The sequence below is a fragment of the Triturus cristatus genome, chromosome 4_1, assembly GCF_964204655.1.
Source record: "Triturus cristatus chromosome 4_1, aTriCri1.1, whole genome shotgun sequence".
NCBI classification, from domain to species: Eukaryota; Metazoa; Chordata; class Amphibia; order Caudata; family Salamandridae; genus Triturus; species Triturus cristatus.
The window spans coordinates 214,116,327-214,144,071 of NC_140585.1; the positions used below are offsets into that span (position 1 = coordinate 214,116,327).

Consider the following 27,745-nt stretch of genomic DNA (forward strand, 5'->3'; position numbering starts at 1 on the left):
ACACAAATCCCAAATATCAGCTACACCCAGTCATATGACTCAGAGACATGCTACAGGCACTATCTGGAAAAGGGGGGGAAATGCTAACTTTCTAAAAGTGTCACTTTCAAAATTGCAAATTAAAACCCGTCACCATAAGAGAGGATTTTTCATCACAATTTCAGAGACACCAAACATAAACTAGCTACCTGTTCCCATTTGAAAATTACAGCTTATTAAATGTAATAAGGTAACTCCATTGTTTTCCTATGGGAGAGGTAGGTCAGGCAGTAGTGAAAAACTAATTTAAGATGCTTTCACTACCAAGATAAGTAAAACTAAAATATAGATGCCCTACTTTTTTAATACACTGCAGCCTGCCCTCTAAACTATCTAGGGACTATGCTAGGTGTGACTTACATGCATTAAAATGAAGGTTTGGACCTTTCAAGTGGTTTATTTTGCCAGCTCAAAATGTCAATTTAAAACTTCACACACAGGACACAAACCTGAGACATGTTTAAATGGCTACTAAAGTGGGTAGCACAATCAGCACTGTAGGCCCACTAGTAACATTTATTCTAGAGGGTCTGGGCACCTTTGGTACCATTTTACTAAATGTGCATTTAGAGGTTGGATTTGGTGAGATTTCTGTCATAGGCCCAAGCTTGAATTGATGGCCATTGTTTGGAGGACAGAGGGTTCCAAATATAAGCATAATCCCAAGGGGATCACAGTGACCCAGTACAGTGTAGTTGAAAAGATATGGATAGTTATCAGGGCCTTTTGACAAACACATACCCTGGACATATAGATGTGAAAACTGTAAATATTTAGTACAATGGTACTTAGTATATAATAGATGATGCTATAGTGTACCAATAATCACCAATATATTGAGAAGTAAAGCTCTTGAAAAGAAGGTCTAATTTAGAAGTAAAACAACAATAATTCTCCGACCATGGGAATGGGATTGTTAAAAACAACGCAGTCATGTAGCAGCTGAAGATGATTGCCAGACCACCCCATGTTTACCCGGACAGCTAAACTGCTGGATGGATTATCCTGAAAAAATAGCAGAGGCTTTATCTGGATTACACGAGTCACATAACCAGGTTTCAGTTAAAAATAACACATCAGGTGATAAAACATTGATGATTAGAAAAGCATTAGGGGTTATTTGTTCCCTAGGTATATTAATATTCAAGGTGGGCTGTTCAAGCAGATTACAGGCCAGTGAAGAATAGCAGCAAGCTTTGCAAGGAATGGGGCCTTCCAGGATGAGAGGGGAGATATTGTAACTGTGGCAGGACCTACCTTTGATAATAAGTTGGTGCAATTCCTTTGCAATGTAAGTATTTAGGAGTGGGAGCTGAGGACCTGTTGCTAAGTGCAGCACAGGTGCAGATGGGTGCAGACAGGCACACACAAGCTTGCCTTTTGCATGCATTTCACACTGTTGTTTGAGTCTGTTGCACGTATACGCATCTGTGTGTCTTAAATCGGACACCATGGGGCATATTCTCAAGGAGGTATCGCCAAGTTAACGGCACTTTATCGCAGCCAAAGTCGAGATATATTTATCGCCCCATTCACAAGCTGGTGCTAACAGCTCATAGCACCAGTTTACCTGTGATAGCAGCCGCAAAAAACATCGCCACAGATGACCCCCGCAACTATCACTAATGAGATGCAGAGTAGGCGATCCCGTGCAAAAAGCCGCAAAAACACCACTCCGCAACATTCTCAGGGACCAGCCAGATTGGCGATAAGATCACAAAACAGGTGATAAGGCGCATTAGCTGAAGAAAATGAACACCTGCTCTGACCTAGTGCAAAGTCGGACCACAGCCTGCACCACAGAATGGAGCCCAGCCCAGAGCCACACCTGAAGGGCAACAGATGCCATGGAACCACTGATCATGCAGCTCGGAGCCCCAACAGGGCCACACAACCTACCACCACCACCCCCAGGACCCCCCCCCCCTCCCTGGGCACTCCTCCTGGCCAAAGACATGTGTAAGAAAGTGGCTCTGTATATAATGTTCCCAAATAGGTACAGTGTGCACAGAGTCCACAGGCCCCAGAGGTTTGGCAGAGTCTAAAGTTAGATATAACCTTACTCTCTAAAGTGGTAGCTTGGTCGAGCAGTAAGGCAGTAAGGCAGTATCAGAGGACAGTGTAAAGCATTTGTTGTACACACTCAGTCAGCAAATGGTCTCATACTCTCAAGAACTGAACTCTAGGCCAATGGTTTGTATATAAAAATATATGCTGTTTTATTTTAGAACCAACAATAGGTATCAAAATATACTTTCTCAGAATGAGATGCTTTAGATAAATACTTTCAATAGGCAATAGACTTTTGAAAGCGATAGATACAGTTGTTGTAATAGGCAACACAATTTCAAACACAATTATACATTGAGCTCAATGGGAATTTCTAGTTAAATGCAATAGATTACTTTTTGGATTACTTTTTTTTACCACAGGACTAGATCCTAGATTCAGTCCTGGGACATCTCCTGTTTAACCATTGAGTAAAAACGTTTTGGTTACAGTTATGATTTTTAAGGAATGTTATTGTATTTTAAAAGTTAACACTTTGAAACTTTTTCACATAGAATCACCAATGTTATCCTATGGGAGGAAATTCACTTAGCAGGTATGTGGGGTTATTGTTACTTTTTCTAACTCAGTGTTGAATCCTGGATCCAGCACTAGGGCACCTCCTGTAAGCAGTTGAAAGAATGTGTTTTTGCTATACAGGCGATTTTTAACGAATATTTGTAAGTTTGCAAAATCGACACAGAAGAATTTCTGGTGAAAAGAAAACCAGGCAATGTTATCCTATGGAAGGAAAATCAAGTTATAGGTAAGTACGGTTGTAATTACTTTTCAGGGTCAGTGCTGGGCACCAAGACCCAGCACTGGGATCTCTCCTGATAACAGGTGAGTAAATTCGTTTTCGTAATTCGGCTGATTTTAGATGATTCTTTTAAAGTTTCAAAACTCGACACTTAGAAGAATTTCCAAGTGAAACCAGTCAATGTTACCCTATGGAAGAAAAGTGAGTTATCGGCTTTTGGGTAAGTACTCGACTGGCAGAGTTAAGTTTCTGTGCATAGACTCAGAGGTCTCCCAGGGTCAGGTAAGTACAGTTGTTACACCCTCAGCAGCACAGGGGCAGCCGGGTGCAGAGGGAGTTAGGCCCAATGTTATCCTACGGGAGGCAGGGGGCCCTTGGTTGGTGGCTGCTGGCTAGCAGGCCACGCGACTGTGGGAGCTGGGCTCCTGGTCACTTACTCAGGGTAAGTGGGGAAGTAGATTAGAGTAGAGGTTGCACTGCCAGGGGCACTCTGGAGGCTGGGTGCAGGGTGCTTTTGAGCCGTCGGGCGCTCAATGGATTTCAATGGGGAAGCTCAAGGACGACCAAAGGCTGCAAGCTCGGGGACGAAGATTCTTCAGGTGCGACCACCACTTCGAGAGGTAAGTTGGGTAGTTGGAGGATAGGTAGGCACCCAGGAGTTGGGCACAGGGGGCCGCAGGGCGTCGGGTGCAGGGGGTGCTTTTTGGTGTCGGGAAATCTTACCCTCTGCTGGAGGGGTCCCTGGTTATGAGGCTGCAGGCTTCATCAGGAGCATCGAGGTGGGTCCTTGGGTGCTGGATTTAGGGTCACAGTTGCCAGGGGGATGTCCTTGTGGTGTTTGTTCACTCCAGCATAGGCCAGGCTTGGCCTGTGCTGGAGTGTGCAGGGTTCGCGGTTCCTGGCTGATGCCAGGGGTCAGTTACTTGCTTTGAGCAGTACCACTGCTCGTGGGAGTCCCAGGTAGTTAGAGTCACAAGGCAGTCAGATCCTCTGGGGTTTTAGCAGAAGCAGGTTCGAGGGTCGACAGGCCGGTAGGGCTGGGGCCAAATCAGTTTGTGTCTTCCTCTTGTTAGCAGCTGCACGGCAGGTATTCTTGTTCCTTGTTCTTCTTTCTTGTTTCTGAATCTGGATCTGAGGAAGGAAGGTTCAGGGTGCCCCTAAATACTAAATTTAGGGGCGTTACAGGTAGGTAAAGGGCAGGGACCAATGGGTCTCCTCCCTGGGGTGGGTACACCCCCTATCCTGCCACTCTCCTGTGGGAGGGGGGCAGTAGCCTAGTCCTGATTGGGCAGGGCTTCCCATCTTCAAGATGGCGAGAGCCCGGAGATGTGCTTCAACTCGCCTCCCCCACCTGAGGGTTGGGGTTGGCAGAGGCTGGCACACCCCCTTTCCTTCCTTGGGGTTTCGGGCCAGTCTTCCCGCCAGAGTGGGGGTCAGAACAGGTAGGGGGCAGTTGCTGAGTACAGCAATTGGCCTGGAAAAGCTCACAAAGGCGGCATGCCTTTGAAGCTTCCCCTGCCCATCCTGGGGGAGGAGACCTAGCACCTCGCCCAGGATATGCATTGTTGCAGGCCCAGGAGAGTGGATGGCTCTCTACCCAGGGGTCCAGCAACATGTCTGCTGTGTGGCAACCTAGGCAGCCCCTCAGACAAGACATGGATTGTAGGTTAGGTTCAGGGGGCATCTCTAAAATTCCCTCTGTTGTGCATTGTACATTAAATCCCACACTGGCATCAGTGCAGGTTTAATGTGCTGAGAAGTTTGATACCAAACTTCTCAGTCTTCAGTGTGGCCATCATGGTGCTGTGGAGTTCGTGTTGACGATCTCCCAGCACCATATACTCTTAAATGGCAGCACTGCACTTACAGTGCCCAGGAAAGGACCTGGGTACTGTAGGGGCACAGGGCTCATGCACCTGTACCCACACCATTGGCATAGGGTACCCAGCTAGAGGGGTGGATGGTGTATGCTAGGGCAGTGTGTGTTGTGGGCATGGCACACAGGGATGTGTGCCATGTCGGCTCTCTGTTTGGTTCTGCATGCAGACACTCAGCCTGCAAGGGCAGTGTGTGTGTGTCAGGGTACAGGGCCTCTAAGGGTGGCACAATAAGTGCTGCAGCCCTTAGGGGCCTTCTCTGGTCACAAGACCCTGGGTACCTAGTGTACCATTTACCAGGGGCTGACATGTGGCCAGAGATGCCAATTGGGTTTAGGCTTCAACACAGTTTTAGGGAAGGAACTAAGGCCCTGGGTACCTGATTGGCAGGAGCCCAGGGCACACTCAGTCAAAGAACATCAGCAATTCAGCAAAAAATGGGGGCATACCATGCAAGAAAGATGGTCTTTCTCACAACATGCAACATCAACTACATGGAATCATGTACCAAATAATCCGCCTGATGTCGCACAATCACATTTGGTGACATGCATGTGTCATCACAAAAATGAGCATCACACATTCACCTACGATGTAACAAATGAAAATGTATTCAAAGAAACACAGAACAGAAATGAAGACACACGGCGGCTCGCCTCGGGACCATCCGTAGGTCACAGCCTGCAAGACAAAAATCATGATGAGAAGGTGTGTCTTGCGCACATCAAAGGACAGAGCGAGAGAGCAAAGGAGCGAGAGAGCAAAGGAGAGGGAGAGAGAGAAAAAGACGGACAGAGAAGGGGAGCGAGAGAAAGACAGACAGAGAGGGGGAGTGAGAGAAAGACGGACAGAGAGGGGGAGTGAGAGAAAGATAAACAGAGAGGGGGAGCGAGAGAAAGACGGACAGAGAGGGGGAGAGAGACACAGATAACAGAAGAGATGGGCAGGGAGAGAGAGTGCTGACAATGCACACCCAGGCCACACTGCTCACCTGCTGCCACCGGTTTGTCTCCAACCATGTGCTGGTATGTAATGCAGTTACCAGGTCACACATCTGAAACAGATCCATCATCTGAAACAGAGTCCTGATACATGAATGGCAAAGTACATACAATTGCACAAGACATCATTGCCTGACCGCCCCTGCGCACCCAGGCAGATGCACCCCAGCCCCTCCCACCACCCAGCGGTGCATGCCCACCCCTGCGCACCCAGGCAGAAGTGCCCAAGCCCCTCCCACCACCCAGCAGTGCATGCCCACCCCTGCACACCCAGGCCTCACTGCTCACCTTCCACCCTTGGCTTGTAGCAATGAGGACCCACCACATGCCGCTGCAAGCCCCATGCCCAGGGCCCACAGACATGACAACCTTCACATCATGCAGCCCCACTCCGTAGGCCACCAGGTCTCACATTTGATTCTGGGTCTTGATTTCGCCATGGCATAGGACATATCAGTTCACCTGGCATCACCGCAGGCTGCACACCTGCTCAGCCCTTGATGTGCCACTAACTCTGTTATCCGGGATGTGATGCCACGTGGCAGTAGGCCCGTGGTGCCCGCTGGCTCTGGCCCACACTGTGGTCCAGCAGGTCACACAAATCCTGAGCAGTCCGGACCACCGGGAAGGGGCATCATCGCACGCTGAATACCTGCTCAGCACTTAAGGTGCCCCTACCTCAGTGCACCCAAAGTCAACGTCCTGTGGCGGTGTGCCTGTGCCAGCTGCAATGTATCCGGTGCCACCAAGTCTGTGCCTCAAAGTCATGGACCCTGTATGATTGGGCATTGTGTTGCAGATGCCATCATGTCACCTCCAGTCCTGGGAAATGTGATGTTGCAGGGCCCGAGGCCCTCATGCCTACATTAACACCACACGGATGCACCCAGATAGAGAGTGAAAATGGCATCCAGCACGTGCTTTTAATTGCCAGGGTCACATGTCCTGTGACACGTGTGCTGGATGGGTGTGGTGTGGGTGTAAACCAGCCCTGAGGGAGTGGCTGTGGCATGCTGACAACTAGACCTGTGAGCAGCAGATCACTACAGGGAAGACCTGGGACATGTAGCGTTGTCGTCCCCCCCTGTGAGCGTAAGCAGAGTGGACTGGCCTGGCATATGCCAGTCCAGCGTATGGGTTTGTAAATGACCCCGCGGCCCTGGATGTGGTTCCGTGCTGGGCTGGAGAAGGAAGTAACTCATGCGTTTGTCCCTGTTGTTGTGCCAGCGCAACCCGGACCACATTCGGCAATGTGTCACCCTGTGACCCCTGTTCTCGACATGAGCCACATGGCAGTAAGAGGAGTACAGTGAGCCTGCATTCATCCATACTTCCAAGCTTGGAAGACCATAGACATGACACATCTGTGTAAATATGAATGTTTAATGCACATTCAGTGGAGTGTTGCATCTGGAGCAGTACGGGGCCATGCAAACCCCACATGACGATGTTGGCCCGTGGAAGGCCAGCCAGACCCCTTTAGGGAATGACAAGTCCAAAGGAAGAGGAAGAGTTCAGTCAGCAGTCTGATTGCTGTGTCATTGGTGATCAAACAGCATATGGCAGTCCATGTCGAGGTCCAAGGTGAGTGTCTCAGAGTGCATCGGGGGACAGTGGAAGGTGATGATGCAGAGGGCAGAACCAAGCTGAAGCTGGCCCTATGGCGGAGATGCATGCTACTGCGTCCTTCTTACCACGAGGGCAGAATCATCTCCATCTTCGTCCTCTGCTGTTTAATGTGCCTCATGTGTGGGTGGTGGTGTTCTGTCACATCAGTGCCCGGAGGTGGAAGGTCTGCCACACTGTGTGGCACTGACCCTTCAGGGGGCGGAGATGTGGATGGAGTGGTAGCAGCAGCATGCATCAATGCCAGGCCTTGTGGCAGCAATGCCATGAGGATGGTCCTGAGGTCATTGAGCAACCCAGCTACCTCTCGCTGGTGTGCAGTCGTGGCAGCCGCTCGTTCCGCATTCGCCCACTCCATGGTCTCCATTAACCTCCGCATGTTTCCCAACTCCCGTGTGACATCGCTAGAGCCACTCTGACTGGACAGTTCTATTCTCTGAGTCAGCGCTCCAGCGATGTCAGCCATGGTCCATTGGAGAGCATGAAGCGGGCTGTGGGTGTCCGTTAGGGGGTGTGCATGCTGTGTGGTCTATGCAGGGGGTTAGGTCTCCTCGTAGCAGCTGGGCTGCCCAGCTCCTGGAAGTGGGCTGCGTAGGCTCTCCACGAGCAGTTGGAGAGCGTCAGAATCGAAGCTGTGGTGGTCCTCTTCGTCATCAGAGAAGAGAGGTTCGGGCTGCTCTGCAGGAGGTGTTGATTCTCCCTCTGCAATGTGAAGGGGAGATGTAGTTTAACAATGTGTCCACATGTATGTTGTCGCATTGTACATGTTTTCATGCAGACAGCATGACTGGGTACATTGTGGCTGTTTGGGAGGAGCTGCCTATTTGATGGAGGACAGTGGGCATTTTGACAACAGACGTGTGTGTGTTTGTACTTGTGCATTATCAACTCACATTTCCCTGCAATGCCAAATGTGATTGGCCAGTGTCTGCACCCAAGCGGCACTAGGTGTGTCCTGTGTTCTGTTGTAGGTGTTTTGCGGATTGAGCCACATCGTTGTCAATGTTGCTGTGCTCTGCATGTGACGTGTGTGTGCCGCATTTTGGGGGAGTCGCCCCTGCAGCTTTGATTTTGCTGGCCCTTATCGCTTTCATGCGGTGTGCTTTGACTTCGCGCTTGTACAGTGCTGACATGTTGCATACTTGGGTACATTGGTCTCTTGGTGGGAGTTAGTGGTCTGGGGCATGGTTTGTCCACAGATGTGCTCTTTTTAATTGTGCCATTGTGCCCATCTCCCCCATCCCCTCAGTCCCTGGTCCTTACTCACCCTGTTGCTGTTGTGTCCAGTCCTGTTCTGCAGTGTCCGGGCCCCAAACTCTTGCCACCGTCTCCCCATTTATGACTGTGGCCACCATTTCCTCCATCTCGTCCAGCTCCTCCTGTGGCGCTGGACTCCCACCTCCAGTCTGCATTGCTGCCTTCCGGTTGTTGGCCAGTTTCAGCTTGGTTTTTCGCTTGACATCATTCCAGCGCCTCTTGACCTCTTCCATTGTCCTCTTCAGCACTCCGTCTGCATTCACCTTGTCCACGAAGGACTGCCATTGTCCAGTTTTTGTTGACAATGACACACCGGAGGTGACGAACAGTAGTTGATGGTGTTCTATAACCACCGTTATCAGGCTCCTATTTTTCTGCGGACTGAACCTTTTCTTCCTATTCTTCTTCTCCTTGTCCTTCCCTGACCCCGAGGTCCCAGGCTGGTCCTCCAGGGGGCTTGGGGTTCTGGTTCTCTTCCGTACTTGCTCCAGCAACGTCCACTGTGCTACGCTGTTGTTTGGCATTTGTTTGTCGTTTTTTTTCAACTGTTATGGTTATTGTTCCTGCCGGACGCGTGTGAATTGCAGGCCTGTAGCTGGTTTTCGCTTATTTTGTTATCGTGATTGGCCTCATCGCAGCTTTTTTTGCGTTCGTGTTTTGCAGTTTTGCGGCGTGGCGTTGATTTTAACTATGTCAGTTGACTCGTTATCTGGAGACTATCGCATGGTACCGCCGTGTTGTGAATACTTGGTTAACACGGTATAAATTCCCGCGATGGACTGCGATTTTGAGGGTTACTTAAAGTTACTTTTGCAATGGTTATCACACGTTCTTGAGAATATCCCCCAATGAGTTCCAGGGGACGTTGCTAGGTAGGCACTTAGAGCACAGTGAGTGAACAAAAAGGTGGCACAAAGGAAAATGGAATTGGAACCCAACTACTCCCATTATAAATACTGAAAAGAGAAATACCTATTTAATTGAAGGTGTGAAAGAAGGCAAAACATAAAATAACAAATAACTAATAAAGTGAGACTCCATATGCTACGAGCTGTATTGAGCTGGATTTGGAGTCACCTCCTAAAATTACAAGGAACACAAATACAATGCCCAAAAAGGCTACCACATTCAAAATTCAACAGTGGAGATGAAGAAATTGACTCATCATCATCAACAAAGTACACTTTATTCGATTTTTAAAATCATAAAAGCCATAAAACGACAAAATATACAGTTTAAAATACATAACTCTTAAATTTACAGGTCAAGGCACAGTCATTATATACAAAGATGCAAGTGGGCAATGCAAAACAAAATTATGTGGTCACACTTCACAGTTTTCACAGTTTATACCGCATCAATAGCGGGCAGAGTCCTTCTTTTAGTTCTATGAGATGCCACTAAAAAACTAGCCACAGAGTATATAATGCGAATACTGCCAAGAGACTGCAAATAAACTAGGGCTGGCCTTACTTGGACAAACCCTGCTTCTTTCAAAATAGGTAACATGTATTTGTTCCTGGAGACCCTATATAAACTGCAAAACATCATAAAATGCATAGTGTCCTGAGTGGAAAATTCGTCGCATTTACATGGCGGGCCCCTTTCCGGCTTGCTCCAGGACTGATAAAAGCCTAGAATATGTGGGATTAAATTACATCTAAATTTAATTAACAAATGTCTGTGGAAGGGCTTTGTTACAAGACTAAGATAGGGCTCTAAGGACGGGGAAGATAACAACATATAATGTGATCTGACTGTTGTTTTTGTCAATTCGTGTTCCTCGCGAGCCAGTCTCGCCTTTCCCATGAAGTGTGTTTTAATCCAGTTAATATCCTCTTTCCTGATAGAAGACGGCAAATTAAATACATTGGGGCGTCCTAACTGTACAAAAGTGTGTCTCACGTACTCCAACCAGGGAATTCTCTTCGTGTGATTGAGAGACATAACATCCTGCAGGATGGCATGGTTAAGGGATAATTCGTATTTAGCCATGTCTTCAGCCAACATGTTAAGGGGGCCAATCTGAGCTTATCTGCTACATAGTCTAAAACCACCTCCTCATGAATCGAGAAGGTAGGGGTAGACTGGGGAACGGAGAGGAGATGTTTTAGAAACTTGTTCTCCGCTCGTTGTAAGGTTTCCTGGGTAACATACCCCCATACGAACCGTATATGGCTATGGAGATGCACTTAGCGTTATATATTTTTAAGAGGGCCTCCATGGGCCTTGCCCCCAGCCTACTTGCGAACCCCATAAAGGCCGATGTGGCTCTCACCATTGAAAGGTTCTTTATCTTGATCTGGGGTCCCCAGGTACCCTTCTCATCGAATGTTACCCCATGTAGGGAAAAGATGTAACCCTGGACACTGCCTCGCCCTTACAAAAAAATGAAATATTTTTACCCTTCTTACTGTGACGGGCTGCCACCATGGTATGGGACTTATTGGCATTAATTTTCAGATCTAACTGGTCCATGAATGCCCCAAATGAATCCAACAAACGCTGGAGGGCCACCCCGGTGCGTGCTAACAGGACTGCATCGTCCGCGTATAGGAGAGCAGGTATTCTTATCTCTCCTACACGTGGCACATCCCCCTCTGCGGCCTCAAGATGTTTGCCAAGGCTGTTTATATAGATGGTAAAAAGGAGGGGAGCCAAGATGCAGCCCTGCCGCACTCCTCTCTCCGATTTGAAGTGACTGGTGCACCTTCCCTCTTTTGTAACCCTTACTTTTGCAAAAAGTTCCTGGTGGAGTGATGCCATGAAGTTCACAAGTGACTTATCAACCCCCAGCTCTAATAGGGCAACCCACAGTTTTGACCTATTCTCTAAGTCAAATGCCGAGGAGAGGTCCATGAACGCCAAGAACAAGGACCCCTCCTTGGCAACTGTGTATTTAGATATTAGCATATGGAGATTTAAGCACTAGTCCACAGTGCCTCTCTTTTCCCTAAAGCTATACTGTACATTTGACAGTCCTACCCTCCTCTCGATATTTTCTCTAAGTTGGTAGAGTAAGACTCTGTCTAGGATCTTGATAGCAGAGTCTAGGAGGGAAATGGGCCTATAGCACCCCGGATCATCGCGCTGGCCCTTCTTAAAAATTGGCACGATGACTGATGGGGCCCAGCTGCTAGGAAAGATATTACTGTTATCAACTGTGAAAACATGGCTTAAGACCCCTGCCCAGAGTTTTGGGGAGTGCATGTAAAAGTCACCCGGGACCCCATCCGGCCCAGGGGCTTTCTTTTTGGATGTCTACAAAATTGCCCTCTCCACCTCAGCTGGAGTAAAAACTAACGGTGCACACTCTAGGGGCTCCCACTGATTATTGAGAGTACCCAAGTCACTAGCACCATAAACTGTTCTAAAGTGGTTAAGCCACTTTTCATCCGGGATGACACAATCCATTACCTTATTATCCATATCTGAAAAAAGGATTGGTTCACGGTGGCCCAAAACTGAGAACTGTCACGCAAAACGTCGCTTGACATTAGTTTCTCCCACGCCGCTTGTTTTATAACTTGCTTTCTCCCCATAATGGAGGCCTTATACACCTTTCTTGCTTCAGCGATCTCAGTCCTAACTCTCGGATTACTTTTCAGAGCCGTCATTAACACCTTATGGGCTTTGGAACACTTTACATCAAACCACCTATGCTGTTTTTCTACCCCCCGGGTGCGTTTAATCATTAGGGCTTCGGATATTTGCGCACAAATACCTTCAAACGCCCCCATGACTTTGTGTGCTGGGGCACCCTCCTCCTGACAGATCCCCATTAGCCCCTCTATTTTAGGGAGTAATTCCTGCATAAAATTCCCGGGCACCACATTCGCCCATTTGAGCCTTCTCCCTTGATCTATAGGGCATAAGGCTAGTCCCGGAATACTGAGGCGAGACTTGACGTCCAGCCGTTCACCCCACAAGACCACAAGCAAGACAGGATTGTGGTCACTGTGGATTCAAACTATTGCGTTATAGGACACAACTCTGGATAAAAAGCCTGGGGTCAGAAAGATATAGTCAAGTATGGAACCAGGGATTGATCCTTTATAAGTGGCGGTTCTTGCCCCGTTCTCCGAAATGTCGGCTTCGTACAAATTATAATTAGCGAGCAGCTCCTCAAGGGCTTCTCCCCCCTTAGAATGCTCGAAATGGGATGTCTGTATGGCCATCATATCCGCCTGATCTCCTGCCACGCACAGGTGACTACATGGGTGAACATTAAAATCGCCTAATTGAACCAGCTCAAAGTTCGTGTGGTTGTTTTGACTGAACATAGAGAGGAATTTGTCCAGGCAATCTAAGTGGTCTGTTTCCGTATCTCTATCCCAGGAATTGTAAAAATTAATTATGAGAACGTTGCAGTTGGGTGAAACAGCCCATTCTACAATTAAAAGGTTTGATGAACCACTTGGAACCTGCCTAAATGTACCTTTCAGATTCAGAGAAAAGAGGGACATAAGGCCGCCCTTAGCCCTACCAGACATACTAGGAACAGCTGGGATAGCAAAGGTAATAAAGCCGTCTAGCCAGAAATTAGAAGAAGTTTTCCAGGTTCCCTGGCACGCTATGATGTCATGGGCAATAATGAAATCGATCCAGGCTATATCTCCCCTCTTGGCTCTTGCCCCTGCAATATTCCAGCTAATCAATTTACATACTTCAGGCTCGCCAGGAGTAGGGGTTCTAGGGCTAATGACTTGTGCTGGGGCTGGCTGTCAATCGATTTCCTCGATGTCAGAAATGGGAGAAAATCGATTGATCAAAGCCAATCCCTCGCCTTCCTGAACTCTATGCACAGGGTGTGCAGCCAAAGCTGCCCGGGTACCAGAATCCCTCACAGGGTTGTATTGGGTCAATGTCACTGGGCCTACACTGCCCGCTATAGAGTTCATACTCCCTCTAACTCGCCCTAGGCGGTTGTCCCAAGGACCGGGGGCTGGCGGTGGGGGCGGGTAGGTATACCCCAAGGGAATAGGTCTCGAACGGTCGGTCCCTGCGATATCCGACCCATCCCAGAATAATCTATCAGCCCTGTACTTTCTTTGTTCGTTTCCCAATCCACCCTACCCTGCTAGCAAATATCACCTTATTGGAGATTTCGGTCCCACCGCTGCTTGCCTCCGCGCACCATGACCTTGCCTTTGTAATTAAAGCAAAGGGCGATTCACCCGTTCCTTCTGCCAGAGGGGGTACACCAATGAAGATTGCAACTAGTGGGGCTGCCTCCGGGGGCAGATCGATGTTTAAATTGCAGCCCTTTAGCCCCATATCTGCTACAATCTTTCTTGGATTACTACCCCTCCTCTGAGGTCTTAGCTTGGTCCCCCCTGGCACTGGTCTTAGGTTAGTGCTGTTATTTGTTGGATTTCCCCCCCCTCCATGGCTGGGACCCTCCCACAACTGGGAAAACTAGGATCAGATGTTTCCCTAGCATTATTAGACCTTAGGTCCCGTAACACACTTCCCCCTATCAATTGGGGGGAGATTGAGGAGAAGTCTTTGACCAGTTTATCAATTACAGAACATTTTGTCAATAAACCAGCAAGGCAAGTGTTCAGAGTCTCAACGATGTCCTTCGCGATACCCAACAATAAGGGCTCGATACGAGCAGTGAACAATGTCTCTAACTGGTCTCCGAGAGTAGCCTCCCGCACTTGGGCTGTTGCTAAATTGCCCTCAACTTTCCTCCTCCTTTTCGAGACTTTTTTAGGGTCGTGAGACCGTGGCTGTGTGGTCTCAGGCAAAGCCAGGACCTGGGTATCATCAGGTGGAAGGGGCGCAGTGGGTGCAGTAGGTGTCACGGTTGAGTTGGCCTTTAAAATAAGCCCCTCCGGCTCTAGTGGGGCAAGTGGAGCACCATCTGTAGTATGTGCAGGCAATGACAATGAGGTAGAGGGTAAGCCCAGCTCCAATTCAGCATTTGCAATTTTCTTGGTAAGCGCACCCACCGCTGATGAGAGGTAAGAGAGGATGGACTCAGAATGTCTTGGCACCTTAGCCTTCTTACCTCCATGGTCTGTAGTTACAGTATGTTTTCGCTTACCCATTATAAGCTCTCAAGGGGCTGGCCCAGCCCTGCCTCCTCCTGCACACGACTGCCACAGACTGCACGCCCTTTGCCTGGGCTTCGCCCGGCGCCGCCCACACGCGTCCGCGACGTGGAGGAAGCAGCTGATGTTTAAGCGCCTCTGGGCACGCTCAGGCAGTAAGTGGGCGGTGCTGGTCGCCGCTGTGCAGGCTGGGAGCTGTAGTCTCCCCCCACAGTGGCCGTGCGGTGTTGCGAGGAACGGCGACGGGGGAGAACACACAGTCTCAGGGCCCCAGCAGCGAAAGTGTCCGCGGCTGAAAATGCAGGTCAGTCAGGCCCCAAACAGTGGGTTAGTGAAGCTCCCGCTCCACCGAGGGAGCAGCTGATGTTTAAGCGCCTCCGGGCGCGATCAGGCAGTAAGTGGGCGGTGCTGGTAGCCGCTGTGCAGGCTGGGAGCTGTAGTCTCCCCCCACGGCGGCCGTGCGGTGTTGCGAGCAACGGCGACGGGGGAGAACACACAGCGTCAGGGCCCCAGCAGCGAAAGTGTCCGCGGCTGAAAATGCAGGTCAGTCTGGCCCCAGACAGTTGGTTAGTGAAGCCCCCGCTCCACCGAGGGGGCAGCTGATGTTTAAGCGCCTCCGGGCGCGCTCAGGCAGTAAGTGGGCGGTGCTGGTTGCCGCTGTGCAGGCTGGGAGCTGTAGTCTCCCCCCATGGCGGCCGTGCGGTGTTGCGAGCAACGGCGACGGGGGAGAACACACAGCGTCAGGGCCCCAGCAGCGAAAGTGTCCGCAGCTGAAAATGCAGGTCAGTCCGGCCCCAGACAGTTGGTTAGTGACTCACTGTAAGATACAAGATGTACGAGCAGCGACATGGCTAAAAATAATTCCACATTGGAGGCAATGCTAGAGAGTGTATTCAAAACAGGTGGGGGATTAGTGAACATCAAACTGGATCGGTCCTATCAAAATCACTAAAGCTGCCTTAGTGTTCTATAACTACTGGAAAATAAAATAAAACGTTAAAATGATTAGATAACAAGAGAAGTTGAACTAGTGACTTAAGTCCAGGGAGGTTTATTTCATTTGGTCTTGTTTTACAATACCTATTTAATATTTGCTTTTCAATAGTCATTTGAGAATCAAAATTGTCAGTGATGCAACTACTGCAAGTACAAAGTCTTAAGTAAAATGTAAATTGTAAAATGCTGGATAATATGCCTATTTTCATAACTTTTTACATTTTTGAAGAACACATTTTACTGGACAGCATCTTGATAAGGGCAGCTTTAACTTCCTGGTTCCTTAGACTGTATATTATTGGGTTCATCAATGGTGAAACAATAGCATAGATGAGAGACACTACCTTGTCTTTGTCACCAGTGGCATTGAGAGCTGGGCGTACATAGGTGTAGATAATGCCTCCATAGAATAAGGTAACAACCATGAGGTGGGAGCTGCATGTGGAAAAGGCCTTCCTTTTGTTGGCGGCTAAACTAATCTTTGCAATGGAGGAGAGGATGTACATGTAAGAAAGGACAATAAGAAGGAAGCAAAACATGCCAAAAAACACATCAGCTGTAAATATGACAATTTCACTAATATGGGTATCAGAGGAAGAAACCTTCAGGATTGGTGGGATTTCACAAAAGAAGTGGTCTAGTGTAATCCTTCCACAGAAAGACAGACTAGTGATCATGGTGGTGAGAATAATGGAGCAAACCAAGCCAGCAAACCACATTGTGGCCACAGTAGTGATGCAGAACCTTACACTCATAATCCTGGTATATTGCAGTGGGATACAGATAGCTACATACCTATCAAAAGCCATACATGCCAGCATGAGGAGCTCTGTACCCAGAAAACATGCCAAAAGAAAAAGCTGTGTAATGCAGTTTGAGTAGGAGATAGACTTTGTCGTTGAGACCAGGGTCTCAAGCATCTTGGGAATGATGGATGAGGCGCAGCAGATGTCCAAGATGGCAAGATTCCCCAGGAAAAAGTACATTGGTGTATGCAGATGAATATTTGCACCTATGATGGTCATAATCAACAAGTTACCCAGCAGGGCCATCAAGTAGATCAGAAGGAAGAAGGTGAAAAATATAGACTGCAACTCTGGGTGATCGGAGAAGCCAAGCAAAAAAAACTCGGAGGCAGGGGTTAGGTTCATCTCTTTTATTGCAGTACGATGCATCATCTGAAGATCTGAAATAAAAACATGATGGTTGCAGTAAGCTATTAAGAAGTGACCTTGCAAACATTGGTACAGTTCATCAAATCATGCACTGATTAACCTTTATTAAAAATGAATTATCAAAAGTTGAACTTCATGTCCATTCATTGACTTCAAACAATGTCATTGTGGATTTAATTTACAAACTGGACTTTTAATGGTCCTATTTGAATACATTTTGTCTAACCTAGCAACCCACATAGGTAAATAAGTAATATTTATCTCGTCTTAGTTTTAGCTCCGGCATTGAACACATGGAGGCATATTTACAAGGGGATTGTGCCTCCGAAACGTCACTTTAACCGACGTTCCAGTTGCACGAGGCCCTGTACCATATTTTCAAAGTGCCATTAAGCCATTTGAATGGATTAACACTGCTTTGTAAATATGGTACCCGTTCACGCAGGTATCTGAATTAAAGGGGTGTGAAATGGGTGTTGCTGTGAGTGTTCCACCACAGCTCCCATTGTTTTTTGACGTTGCCCCTGATTTACAAGGATCTATAAATCTGAGGCGGTTCCAAAAACTAACACCATGCAAAAGCAGCCGTTAGATTAGTTCAATGAGGAGAAATAATTTTATTTTTCCATGTTTTTGCTTTTGTGGTGTGTGGTGTATCCTGCAGCACACATTGAAAGAGAAAAATCCCCTTAATGCTTGTTTTTTTGAGCAGGAAAATGTCCCTTCCAGCACAAAAACAATCATCAAATAATAGCGATTTGCTACTTCTGAATGCAGCACACATAGAAGTAGCAAATCACCATTATTCTCTGTTTATTTGCAGGAAGGGACACCTCCCTGCATGTAAACAACCATCCCTGCAATGAAGGCACCCATGCACTTGCACTATAGCACAAGGGTGCCAGGCAGCTATTTTTAGTGCTAGCTCAAGGGAAAATACATGGGTTCACCATATTATTGACTATTCAGCGCATCCCTGTAAACTTTTCTACAGCCCGCGCGGTGCCATTTCCTTGTACATATGCCACATGGTTTCCTCCACTAGTAACAACCTGGACTCAACAGTGAATACATGGTAATAGCTCAGGCAAACTGGTAATAGCTAGCAGATGTTGTTCTCTAATATTTCAGACATAGGGGTTAATCGATATTTAATAGCAAAGATAAGCCAGAAACTCACTTTATTTGTAACAGGGTTAATACTCTACAACTCAATCAATCAGGGAATTGTGAAGCGCTCTACTCACTCGTGAGGGTCTCAAGGCACTGGGGTGGGGGGGTGCAGCTCAGAGTCAGCCGAAGAGCCAGGTCTTGAGGCTCTTCTTGAAGGTGTGCATAGTGGGGGAGCGTCTGATGTTGATTGGGAGCTCCTTCCAGGTCTTTCCCGCGATGGAGGAGAAGGCTCTTCCACCCACTCTGGCTCTGTGGATGCGCATGGTTTGGGTGAGGGCAAGGTCGGCTGGGTGGAGGTTTCTCTTGGGTACGTGGAAGTAGACTCTTTTGTTGAGGTATTTGGGGCCAGTGCTGTAGAGGGATTTGTATGCAAAAGAAAGAATTGATGGACAGAATGCCGGGCAATGCAAGCATTCACCCCCAGTCTCAAGGATCTGGGTTAAATCCATCATTCTTTTGCTCACCACAGCACCCCAGTTTGGACCCAGCCATGTGCAAATCAGTCTTGACCCTGTTTCTTGTGGCAACTGTCCAGCCCGAACTGCCAAGCCAGGTCCTCCATGGACCGGAAACAAGCATCCTGGGACCGGTTTCAGGGCTTCACCCTTCATCAGCCAGGGTAGCTTGAGTCCAGTGGTGTAGTCAACACGGGACCCACGTCTGGTAATACCCTTCCCACCTAGGGCGACATATGCAAAAGTGGAGGGATTTGTAGGCATGGGTGAGTAGCTTGAAGGTTACTTTCTTCTCGACAGGGAGTCAGTGGGGGTCTTGCAGGTGTCGAGTGATGTGTTCATGTCGTGGAATGCCGAGGTGAGCTTCAGACAGCTGCTTCTCATCCAGTATGTGACATCTTTCACTCCTTCCTGGAAGCTGAGTCTGGTGGTGTCGGGTTTCTTTGTGAGGGAGAGGATAAGCTGGGTGTCGTCGGCGAAGGATACTATGCTGAGTGCATACTGTCTGACGATGGCAACGAGGGGGACCATGTAGATGTTAAAAAGCCTGCGACTGAGCTACGATCCTTGGGGTGCTCGCAGTTGATATGCGAGGGTTCGGAGAGGAAGGGCGGGAGTCTAATTCTTTGGGTTCTGCCAGTGAGGAAGGAGCAGAGCACATCAATGGCATTCCCCTGTATGCCGGTGTCATGGAGTCTGATGGTGAGAGAGCGGTGGGAGATGGTGTCAAAAGCTGCAGAGAGGTCTAGTAGGAAGAGGGCCACGGTGTGGCCTTGGTCGAGGAGCATGCTGATGTCATTTGTTGCACCAAGGAGGGAGGTCTCGGTGCTATGGTTGCTGCGGAATTCGGATTGGGAAGAGTCGAGGATGGAGATCTCTTTGAAGTAGTTCATCACCTGGATGTTGACGATCTTCTCAGTGACTTTGGCCGCAAAGGGGAGGAGAGAGATGAGTCGGGAGTTTTTGAGGTCTGTCGGGTCTGCCTAGGGTTTCGTGAAGAGCGGCTTGACTTCTGTGCATTTCCAGTCATCAGGGAAGGTGTAGGAATCAAAGGTGGCATTAATGGTGCATCGTATCTCGGGTGCAATGGCGGCGGTGACTCTGTGGCAGATGTGTGGCGGGCAGGGGTCTGTGGGGGCTAATGAGTAAATGCTTTTTTATGGTCGTGGCAGTGTCTTTAGTGGTTACTGGGGTCCAGGTGGAGATGGTAGGCTTGCTGTCGTTGCTGGAAGAAGGTGTGGTTTCGGTGTCTGGTGTCTGTTTGCTGAAGTTGTCATAGAAGGACTTGATTTTCAGATGGAAGTATGAGCTGAACTTGTTGCAGAGGTCCTGTGAGGGTGTGACATCCGCGGCTTCGCTGGGGGTTTGGTGAATTCCTGGATGACACTGCAGAGCCTCTTTGAGTTGCTGGAGTTAGTGAGGATTTTGTTCCTGATAAAGGTCCTATTGGTAGATCTAATGTGTTGAGAGACAGATCTCCTTCATCCTGTGGCGGCTGACATTTCCAATTCTAGGATCTGTGAAAATCCGAGACCGGTACTCTGCTCATTGTAGTTTACCCATGACTTAGTAACCATGGTGGGAGGAGCATTCAATCTGCCTCTACCGCTACCAAAAAGACTTCTCTAAAACAACAAGGAGAGCAAATACCCATCAAACACCCATATCAGATTTGTAAACTAGGTGCCCTGGAATGGCAGACTTGGGGGATATGACTCTGCTAGACCCTGGGTTCTACTGGCTCAGTCCCTGCAGCATAGTTGGCAAGTGACCGTCCACTTAAGTGGACGGGACTAGTGGCAGCCCCATTGTGATGTGAACTCTACTACTTAGCAAAGGGGTAGACTTTATGTCTGGACAAGTAGACCCTCATCCTACAGTTTTGACCTGCATGTTGGCCGAAGAATTAATAAATGATCAGCAGTTCTTGCTTATCTAGAACACTCACTGTCAATACTGTGTCATGTAATGTGTATATTTAATGCATAGGTTAAATCACTAAATAACATGTTAATGTGCTATCACCAAATACGATTTCATAAAAATAGTCCTTTAAAAGACGGTAGCTGGTTTACCTATTATTTCAAGGTTATACACTTATGAGGGGAAATGTGAGGACTCCTGCACAGAGTGATAAACAGCTTTTAAAATAGATAGCATTGAGGCCAGTAGACCGGGAAGTATAGTGTTTCCAGAGTCTATTCTGGATATCACAAGCGTGTGGGCAGCAGTTCTGAGATGATTGTGGGAGAGATGGGGTTTTATTTTCTTTAGCTGATGTAGGTGGAAGTTAGCCAGTAGCACTAATTTATTTCTTTAGTGCACTATAGTGAGTGAAGAGTCAATGGTAAATCCTAGGCATTTGACAGTTGCCTTCTGTGCTTGAACAAATCTGATAATTTCAAGATCAAGGCGTGACAGGACTGTGATTGGATTTGCAAGACAGAAGCAGAAACTCAGTTCTTGAGGGATTATGTTTCAAGCAGTGATCGTTTAGTTGTCTATTGCTTTTAGACCATTTCAGTGTAGATATTGTTGACAGATGACATCTTCAAGGTAAATAGTAAATGCCATAAGGAGGCTGTCTAGGCACCCCAATCTGGCCAACATGACCAAAATTCCATCAATGGCTACATATGGAAAGGATTTGGAGGAATGGGAGGGAGGAAAGTTGTAACATTATGTAGGCGTGCTATGGAGCAGATTGTTGTGTTGCATAAAGAAGCCTTTATCATGGCAGTAGGGTTGGTCTTAGAACTGGTAGGAGGAATCTACCAGGTATTATCATCTCTGTACAAAGATGGAATATCCTACTCTAGCACCATCAGACTTAGTAGCTGCAATAGATTATGAATAAATGTTTGCGAACACAGATTTTGTGTATAATTTAAATAAATGTAAATTGTTTAAATAAATGTATTTACTGTCCTTCAAAAATCTCAAAAATTAGTTGTGCATTGAACATCAGATAATCGCAGACGAGGAATTCAATTAGAGGTGGTGGCTCCCTCTTACCCTGACCAGGACCACCTCCCTTATTTAGAGATTCCTACTTGCCTGCTAATGGTATTGTTAACTATGATATTATGGTCAATTAGTTTGGTAGCATTCATAAACTTTAATCTCACAACCTTTTACTTTCTGGGAGCTAATTCATGTTCACTTTATTTGACCAAATACCACTAATGTATTAGAATTAGAAGGACAGGATTGGAGCTCTCTTTACATAAGTGGTTGTAGCAACTACTAACATTAGGTCGCCTAGCGCTAGTTGAAAACAACCATCCCATTATACAATTCCAAACGATAACACTCTGGTGTGAAAATCCTGCCAGTGGAGCCTCCATCGTTAAATGGCGCAAGAGCGACATGAGGATGTGACCTCATTTTCATGAGAGCACTCCCATGAAAATAATGTCAAAAGGTCTGCTGGTCCTTCCTACTCACCCACCTAGGGACAGATAAATTGCTCTTTTTAATCCTCATCTACCTGTGTTTTACCACCCAACGTACTGAGAATCCAGTCGAAGTGGATGTTATTTTTGCATAATGAGGCTGATGTATTTTGTGACACTGAGTCACACTAGAAGAGTTTGACCACTGAGACATGGATTAAAAAAAGGAGTATTTATCACTGTAAACTGCAGTCTCTCCTACTTCCATCCTCTCTCAGTGGTCTTTACTCCCCTATCTCCAAAGGAAATTAATATATTTAAAAAAAGACGTTTTGCATTCTCTAAAACAAACATCTCAAAACAACTCTCCAAATGGTATCTAGAACTCCATGAACTGCTCTTCAAGAAGCACTTCTCGTGACCAATATTTTTCTGTATAAATTCATGGAAGAAACGTAAATGCGCCTGAATCAAGCAAGCATGAGAAGCTGAAAATCAATGAAAACGCAAATACAGAAGAACAGTTGACTCTGCACTTCTGGCCTCATTGCTCAAGGAGGCAGCAACAGCCCCCTGCACTCAAGTGGCAGGTAGAAAGCTGTGGAAGTGCTACAGGTTGGACAACGGGTGACCCACTTAATGCCCTCTTGGGTGAAAGGATGCAAGATCTCACATCCGCAACCCCTGTCGTTTTGGAAAATTGACTTTCATGGTTAATGCGCAAGTGAAAGGTACAAAATGGCAAAAGGAAAGGTCAAGGCTGAAAAACGAAAGGGGGAAGGGGGAAAGGAAGGAAAAGGGACATAAAAAAGATCGGCAAGAAAGAAAAAAAAATGAAGGAAGAATAACAGAGGGGAAATATGAAATGGAATGATGTTTTTTTCTGGAACTAAATTGCAATAGTATGGGAAAATTGTGCACAGTCTTAATGTAATCTTCTCGTGTCACTTTGTTGCCATCTGTTGTTCTGGAGGAGCTGCATAGTATCAGTGTTAATGATATCTGCAAAATGTATTCTGCGACGGCCACTGAGCATTCAACCTGAGAAGTCTATTACACATCCAGTTGAATCCATTCATAGACATTGCTCTGATTGACTCTCCAATGTTGAACAGTATTCATTTCTGCACTCCACGCGAGCTCTTTTTTTCTTGGCACACATTTACTTCATCTAGTATAGTTTTACTAATATTCTCAAAATACCTCATTTACTTCAGGGTTCGCAATCCTTTGAGGGTACAATAGCTCTCTGGCTCCATGGTAATCCATTTAAAATGACCTTATGTGTTTTTAAAGCTGTCTCTCCCTTGTTGGGAGGGATTTGCTTGAATGTCAGATTGCCAGTTTTCTCCTTTATGATGGCGACCGATGTGAGGGCCGGACTGGTAGTTTCGGGCTTCGGGCGTTACCCAGGTGGGCCGGAGGGGTGGGGGCCAGTTTTGTGGCTGTGGGGCCGGTTTTGCAGCAGTGCTGCAATATCGCACCCCTGTAACAAAAGCAGGAGCAGTGCTTCTTACTAGCACCCCACCCCACCCCCCCCCGCACCCACACTCCCAGGGGCAGCCCAGCAGCAATCTGCCAGGGTTGGTTGCTGTTCTCAGTCCGGCCCTGGACGGTGTATGTTGTTAGCTTACTGTTAACAACACAGTGCTGGTGAGAACCCTGCTGACACCCACCTGTGGCACAACTATTGCAGCAGGCCCTGTTAGAGAATAAACATTGACCATCCAGCTGGGGGCAGCAGTCACGGCCTCCTTGGACGTGAACCGGAGACCAGGAATGCTGTAGAATCACCAAAGCCTGTCTGAAGGTATGTACAAAGGGGGTGGGGGATTGCTCACAAGAAAAGCACCGCGGGGACAAACTTAAGAAAGAAGGATGGCTACACTGACTTTTTACCAAAAGGTGATAGAATAGGGTGATTTCTTTAAAGTGAATTCACCTAGAAATGCCTCCAAGTCTCTGATATGGGCTACCTTGTCTCTTTCTACAAGTGCTTCTTTCACATTAGTATTGTATACCTGTATGTGGTAAGGCACAAATGACACTGAAAACAGATCATAATCCTCCGTGTTTATCCTTCTGGCCTTGTCTCCATTCCAGTATTGATAGAGCGCATATAGCACTCTAAATTATATGGGTGCACTATACTCATGGTTCAAAGGCACTCATGTATTTTTGTCGTTTGCAGTGTTTAAGATGCATTTATTCAAGTTTTATTAGTTTCAAAATGTAGTATGCACATTTAATTAGGCTTTGTATGTATTACATTTTTTTATAATTCCTGTATGTGTAATGTGCAGGATGAAATTATACTTGTGTAATGTCATTTGTATTTAGTTTAAGTTGACTAAATTGTAGGCCCAAATTGTAGGTTGTTTTGAGTTTCGTTTCTCCTTGGTTGTTCAAGACTTATGATTAAATGAATCCTTTTAGTGCTTGAAGACAGTATGTTCTCATCCTACTGAAGGTGCTGGAATTTGACCTCGTTATTCTTAGATTTAAGGAGATACTCGGAATGTCTTTGAAGAAGTCTGGAAGGCTAGAAGGGAGGATGCCTTTCGTGTCTGGCCTATCTGGGAACCAAGGCCACTGGAAAAGAAGAAATTTAATTAAAGGCTTTTGTGGAATCTTACTGAAGGATGGTGCCAATGAATATGATGTATTGTGTGTTGAACATTGTCTTTTTGTATAATTCGCAGGGACAGATTTGAGAGACTTCTGCTTATTTTCGGAGGCGAAGGAGCATCTTAGAGCGAGCTCCATAGCTTTAAGCTATCAGACCCATTTGATGTGAGTACTTCTTAGGAAGTCAACACGTGCTGACACCTTTGGGATAGGATATTGGGGAAACAGGTAGGACTTTCATGTAGAGTAGAGTAGGGAAATATATTTTTGGTTTTCTCTCAAATGAAAAGAGAATCGGACTCAGTTTCTATCCTTCGTTGCATTTTTATTTTGGAGTTCATCATAATATGCCTCTTATGCCGAATAAATTATATACGTAGACTCGGCTCTGTATTGATTTTTATGTACCTATATACTCTGATATTGAGGTGTGTTTATATTCAATTATTTTTGGCCTTATAATAAATCCACTAAACTGGAATTTGGAGTCTGTGGTCATTCAAAGCATGTCTAATTGAAAGTATAATCTTGAATTGTTTTACTCCCCTCCACACGTTTTAGCAGGCAATAAAAGACAATCAGCCTTGAATTTAGTGGGGAAGGTAAGGAGCAAAATTAGCGTCACCAGTATCATTCAATCACCAAACTCACCGAGTGTCTACCTTTCGGTCAATTTGGAGCTGCAGCAAGAGGTGAGGTTATAATGGGCTGAAAAAGTGAATTATCGGATGACCTTTAGTAGATTTTTCAAGGCATAGATTTCCACAACCTGAGAGGTTGTAATTGCTTTCCTTCCTGGCCACCTTTTAGCAAATTATCCCTTTCTTGATAGGGTTAGACACACCTAACTCAGTTTCTCTGTGAAGCATAAGGGCCTCTTGAGTTCTCTTGAATTGGTCTGCTATCAGTCTCTGTAAAGTGTTTTATATAATTCACAACTAAAACCTATGGTATCAATCTGACGCATCCATTTTTTTATTTTTAGTTTTATATAGCAGACCCAAAGGTATCAGAGAGCTTTACATGAGCACCAGTTGTATTACAGACCGCCACTTTCATTTCTAGGCACGGGGAGATTAAGTGATTTGCCTAGAATGACAGGACGTTTGAGCCTCCCACCAGCCTCGAACCTGGTTCCCTGCTTCAAGGTCACCAGCTCTAGTTGTTTAAACCCCATATATTCAAAAATGTGCCTGCTGTTGGTGTTCTTTTTTTTCATAAGTATAATTTGTAAGACTGGCATTGTCTTTGAGAAATCTTTACCACACATGAAAATATGTATCTGCCCAGCAGTCTCATTCACTCAATATCACAACGTTATGGAAGAGATTTATTAAGGTGTCACCCAACACAGCACAAAAATGTTGCACCCCGTTGCGTGATATGGAGAGGGCACGGGAGTGCCATATCTACATAGATATGACTCTTCCCTCTCCTCTCGCTAGCGCTGGCGCAGAATTGTTATGATGCGCACCACGCACACTCCTTTGTGCCCTAGGGCAACGGTCTGTGCGTGGGTTCAGTTACAGTACAAAATACAATGCCTAGACATCTTTTAAACTTGTCCAACTTTGTATGTGAGATGTACAGTGCAGCACACATTCAGAGTCAGAAAAGAAAGGAGAAATGAAAACATTTCTCCTTTAAACACCTGCTTTCAAATGGTGTTAATTTACGGTGCAAAACCCTGTGTCACATTTTTGGTAGATAGGGCTGGGTGTCGAAAAGCATGGGTGGTCGCATGGGAATGCCCATGTAACGCCCCCTTCACACTAAGTATCACAAAGCAGCGCTTTGTGCTACTTTGCCTTACTTTTACATGAAGTAAACAATAAAAAAACATTTTGTGCTGGTTTGCACAAACAGCATAGAATATTGGTAAATCCGCACCTATATATTTTGACACATCGATGCAGACAAGCATTCTTGAAATGGCGTTTCTCAGCAGAAACTGTTGGGTACCTGAGTTCTTTCGCCCAGACAAGCATGAACTATGTACTAATAGCAATGGCAGCGTCCATTGCCAGGCAACTGATCCCATGCCGTGGCCACAGTCTGTGGCATTCGCTGTAATGTGCCATGCAGGGAGGCCTTTGATGGTCAGATTCGCCGCCTGGTCCTCTCCACGATAGATTCAGCAGTGTGTGCAGATTGTTGGAGCTGATGGGTCAGAAGGTGGACTCATAGAACACCTGTGCCTCCCTGGGCCTCTCCCATGGGCACAAGCTGGGACATTCATGACATTTAAATCAGTATCTTTTATCCATGAGGCTCTCTGGAGTTCATGGTCTCCAGCTTCAAACAGAAGATGCCTTGAGACTCTGCAGGTGCGAATCTGCTCCCAACTCATGGGTCAACATTCGATATTACAGGTACTCGAGCCTTTTCTGCAGCTAGCCGGGCTAATAGATCATTTATCTGCCTCACTGCCCCTTGAGTCAGCCAAGTCATTGTGGGGAAAGATTTGAGAAAAGCAAATTATCGAAACTGATACAAGTTTTTTCTGCATCCGTTTGACTTGACCTAAAATGTATTCTTTCCGTTCATGCAGCTCGCACACAACAAACAACGCCTGGAAATCATTGCACTCCAGCTGTTTCTATGTTATCTTCTGACGCTGAGGGCTTTGCGATGAGACATTCTTACTGAATATTACAGTACTCCATCTGTCAAGCAGGTTCAATGGGCAGACGTGCAGATAGAAGGTGCAGCCCGGGGCTGGGAGGCAAGAACAACGGGGGGTTCACGGTTAGAGGCAGGAATGCATCTCCTGCTCCGAAGGGATTGCAGATTGGAAGAGGATGTTGAACCACAACATTAGTATTGCTTTCTATTGACACAAGATTTGTGTAATCAATAGTACGACATGGTCAAGTGAACTCTAGTGCACATATAGGGGCAGATTTATGAGCCCCTTGCGCCACTTTTGCGTCACTTTTAACATGGGAAAAGTGACGCAAAAGTGGCGCAAGGGGCTCATAAATCTGCCCCATAAAGTGTAACCCCATCGGTGAAGAAGGCAATGCTTGTTTTTAAACTTAGTGCCAGAATGCAATCTAATCCGGAGCCTGTGGAAGCATTGGAGTTGATGTCTGACACTCACCTGCACATTTCTGGCAAGGCTCTCCTTCCCTGGCGGTGAAGCTCAAGGCAGGAGCCGGTTTAAATGCATTTTACGGCACGCGGGGGAATGACTTCCGGGAAGAACAACTGTGGCTCCAAAGCACCTGTGTTGCTCCCAAAGCGACTGACAGC

General features: G+C 46.7%; 1 protein-coding gene across 1 annotated transcript; it reads right to left on the bottom strand.

The window, feature by feature from the left end:
- Positions 1-15,879: 15,879 nt before the first annotated feature.
- On the bottom strand, positions 15,880-16,839 carry LOC146854085 (olfactory receptor 13G1-like). The gene has a single exon (XM_085651000.1). It carries the CDS (start codon positions 16,837-16,839, stop codon positions 15,880-15,882), a length of 960 nt encoding a protein of 319 aa, XP_085507126.1.
- Positions 16,840-27,745: the final 10,906 nt, after the last annotated feature.

Bases quoted from the DNA above. Each gene is read 5' to 3' on its own strand.
- LOC146854085 (XM_085651000.1), bottom strand. From the start codon at position 16,839: ATGCATCGTACTGCAATAAAAGAGATGAACCTAACCCCTGCCTCCGAG.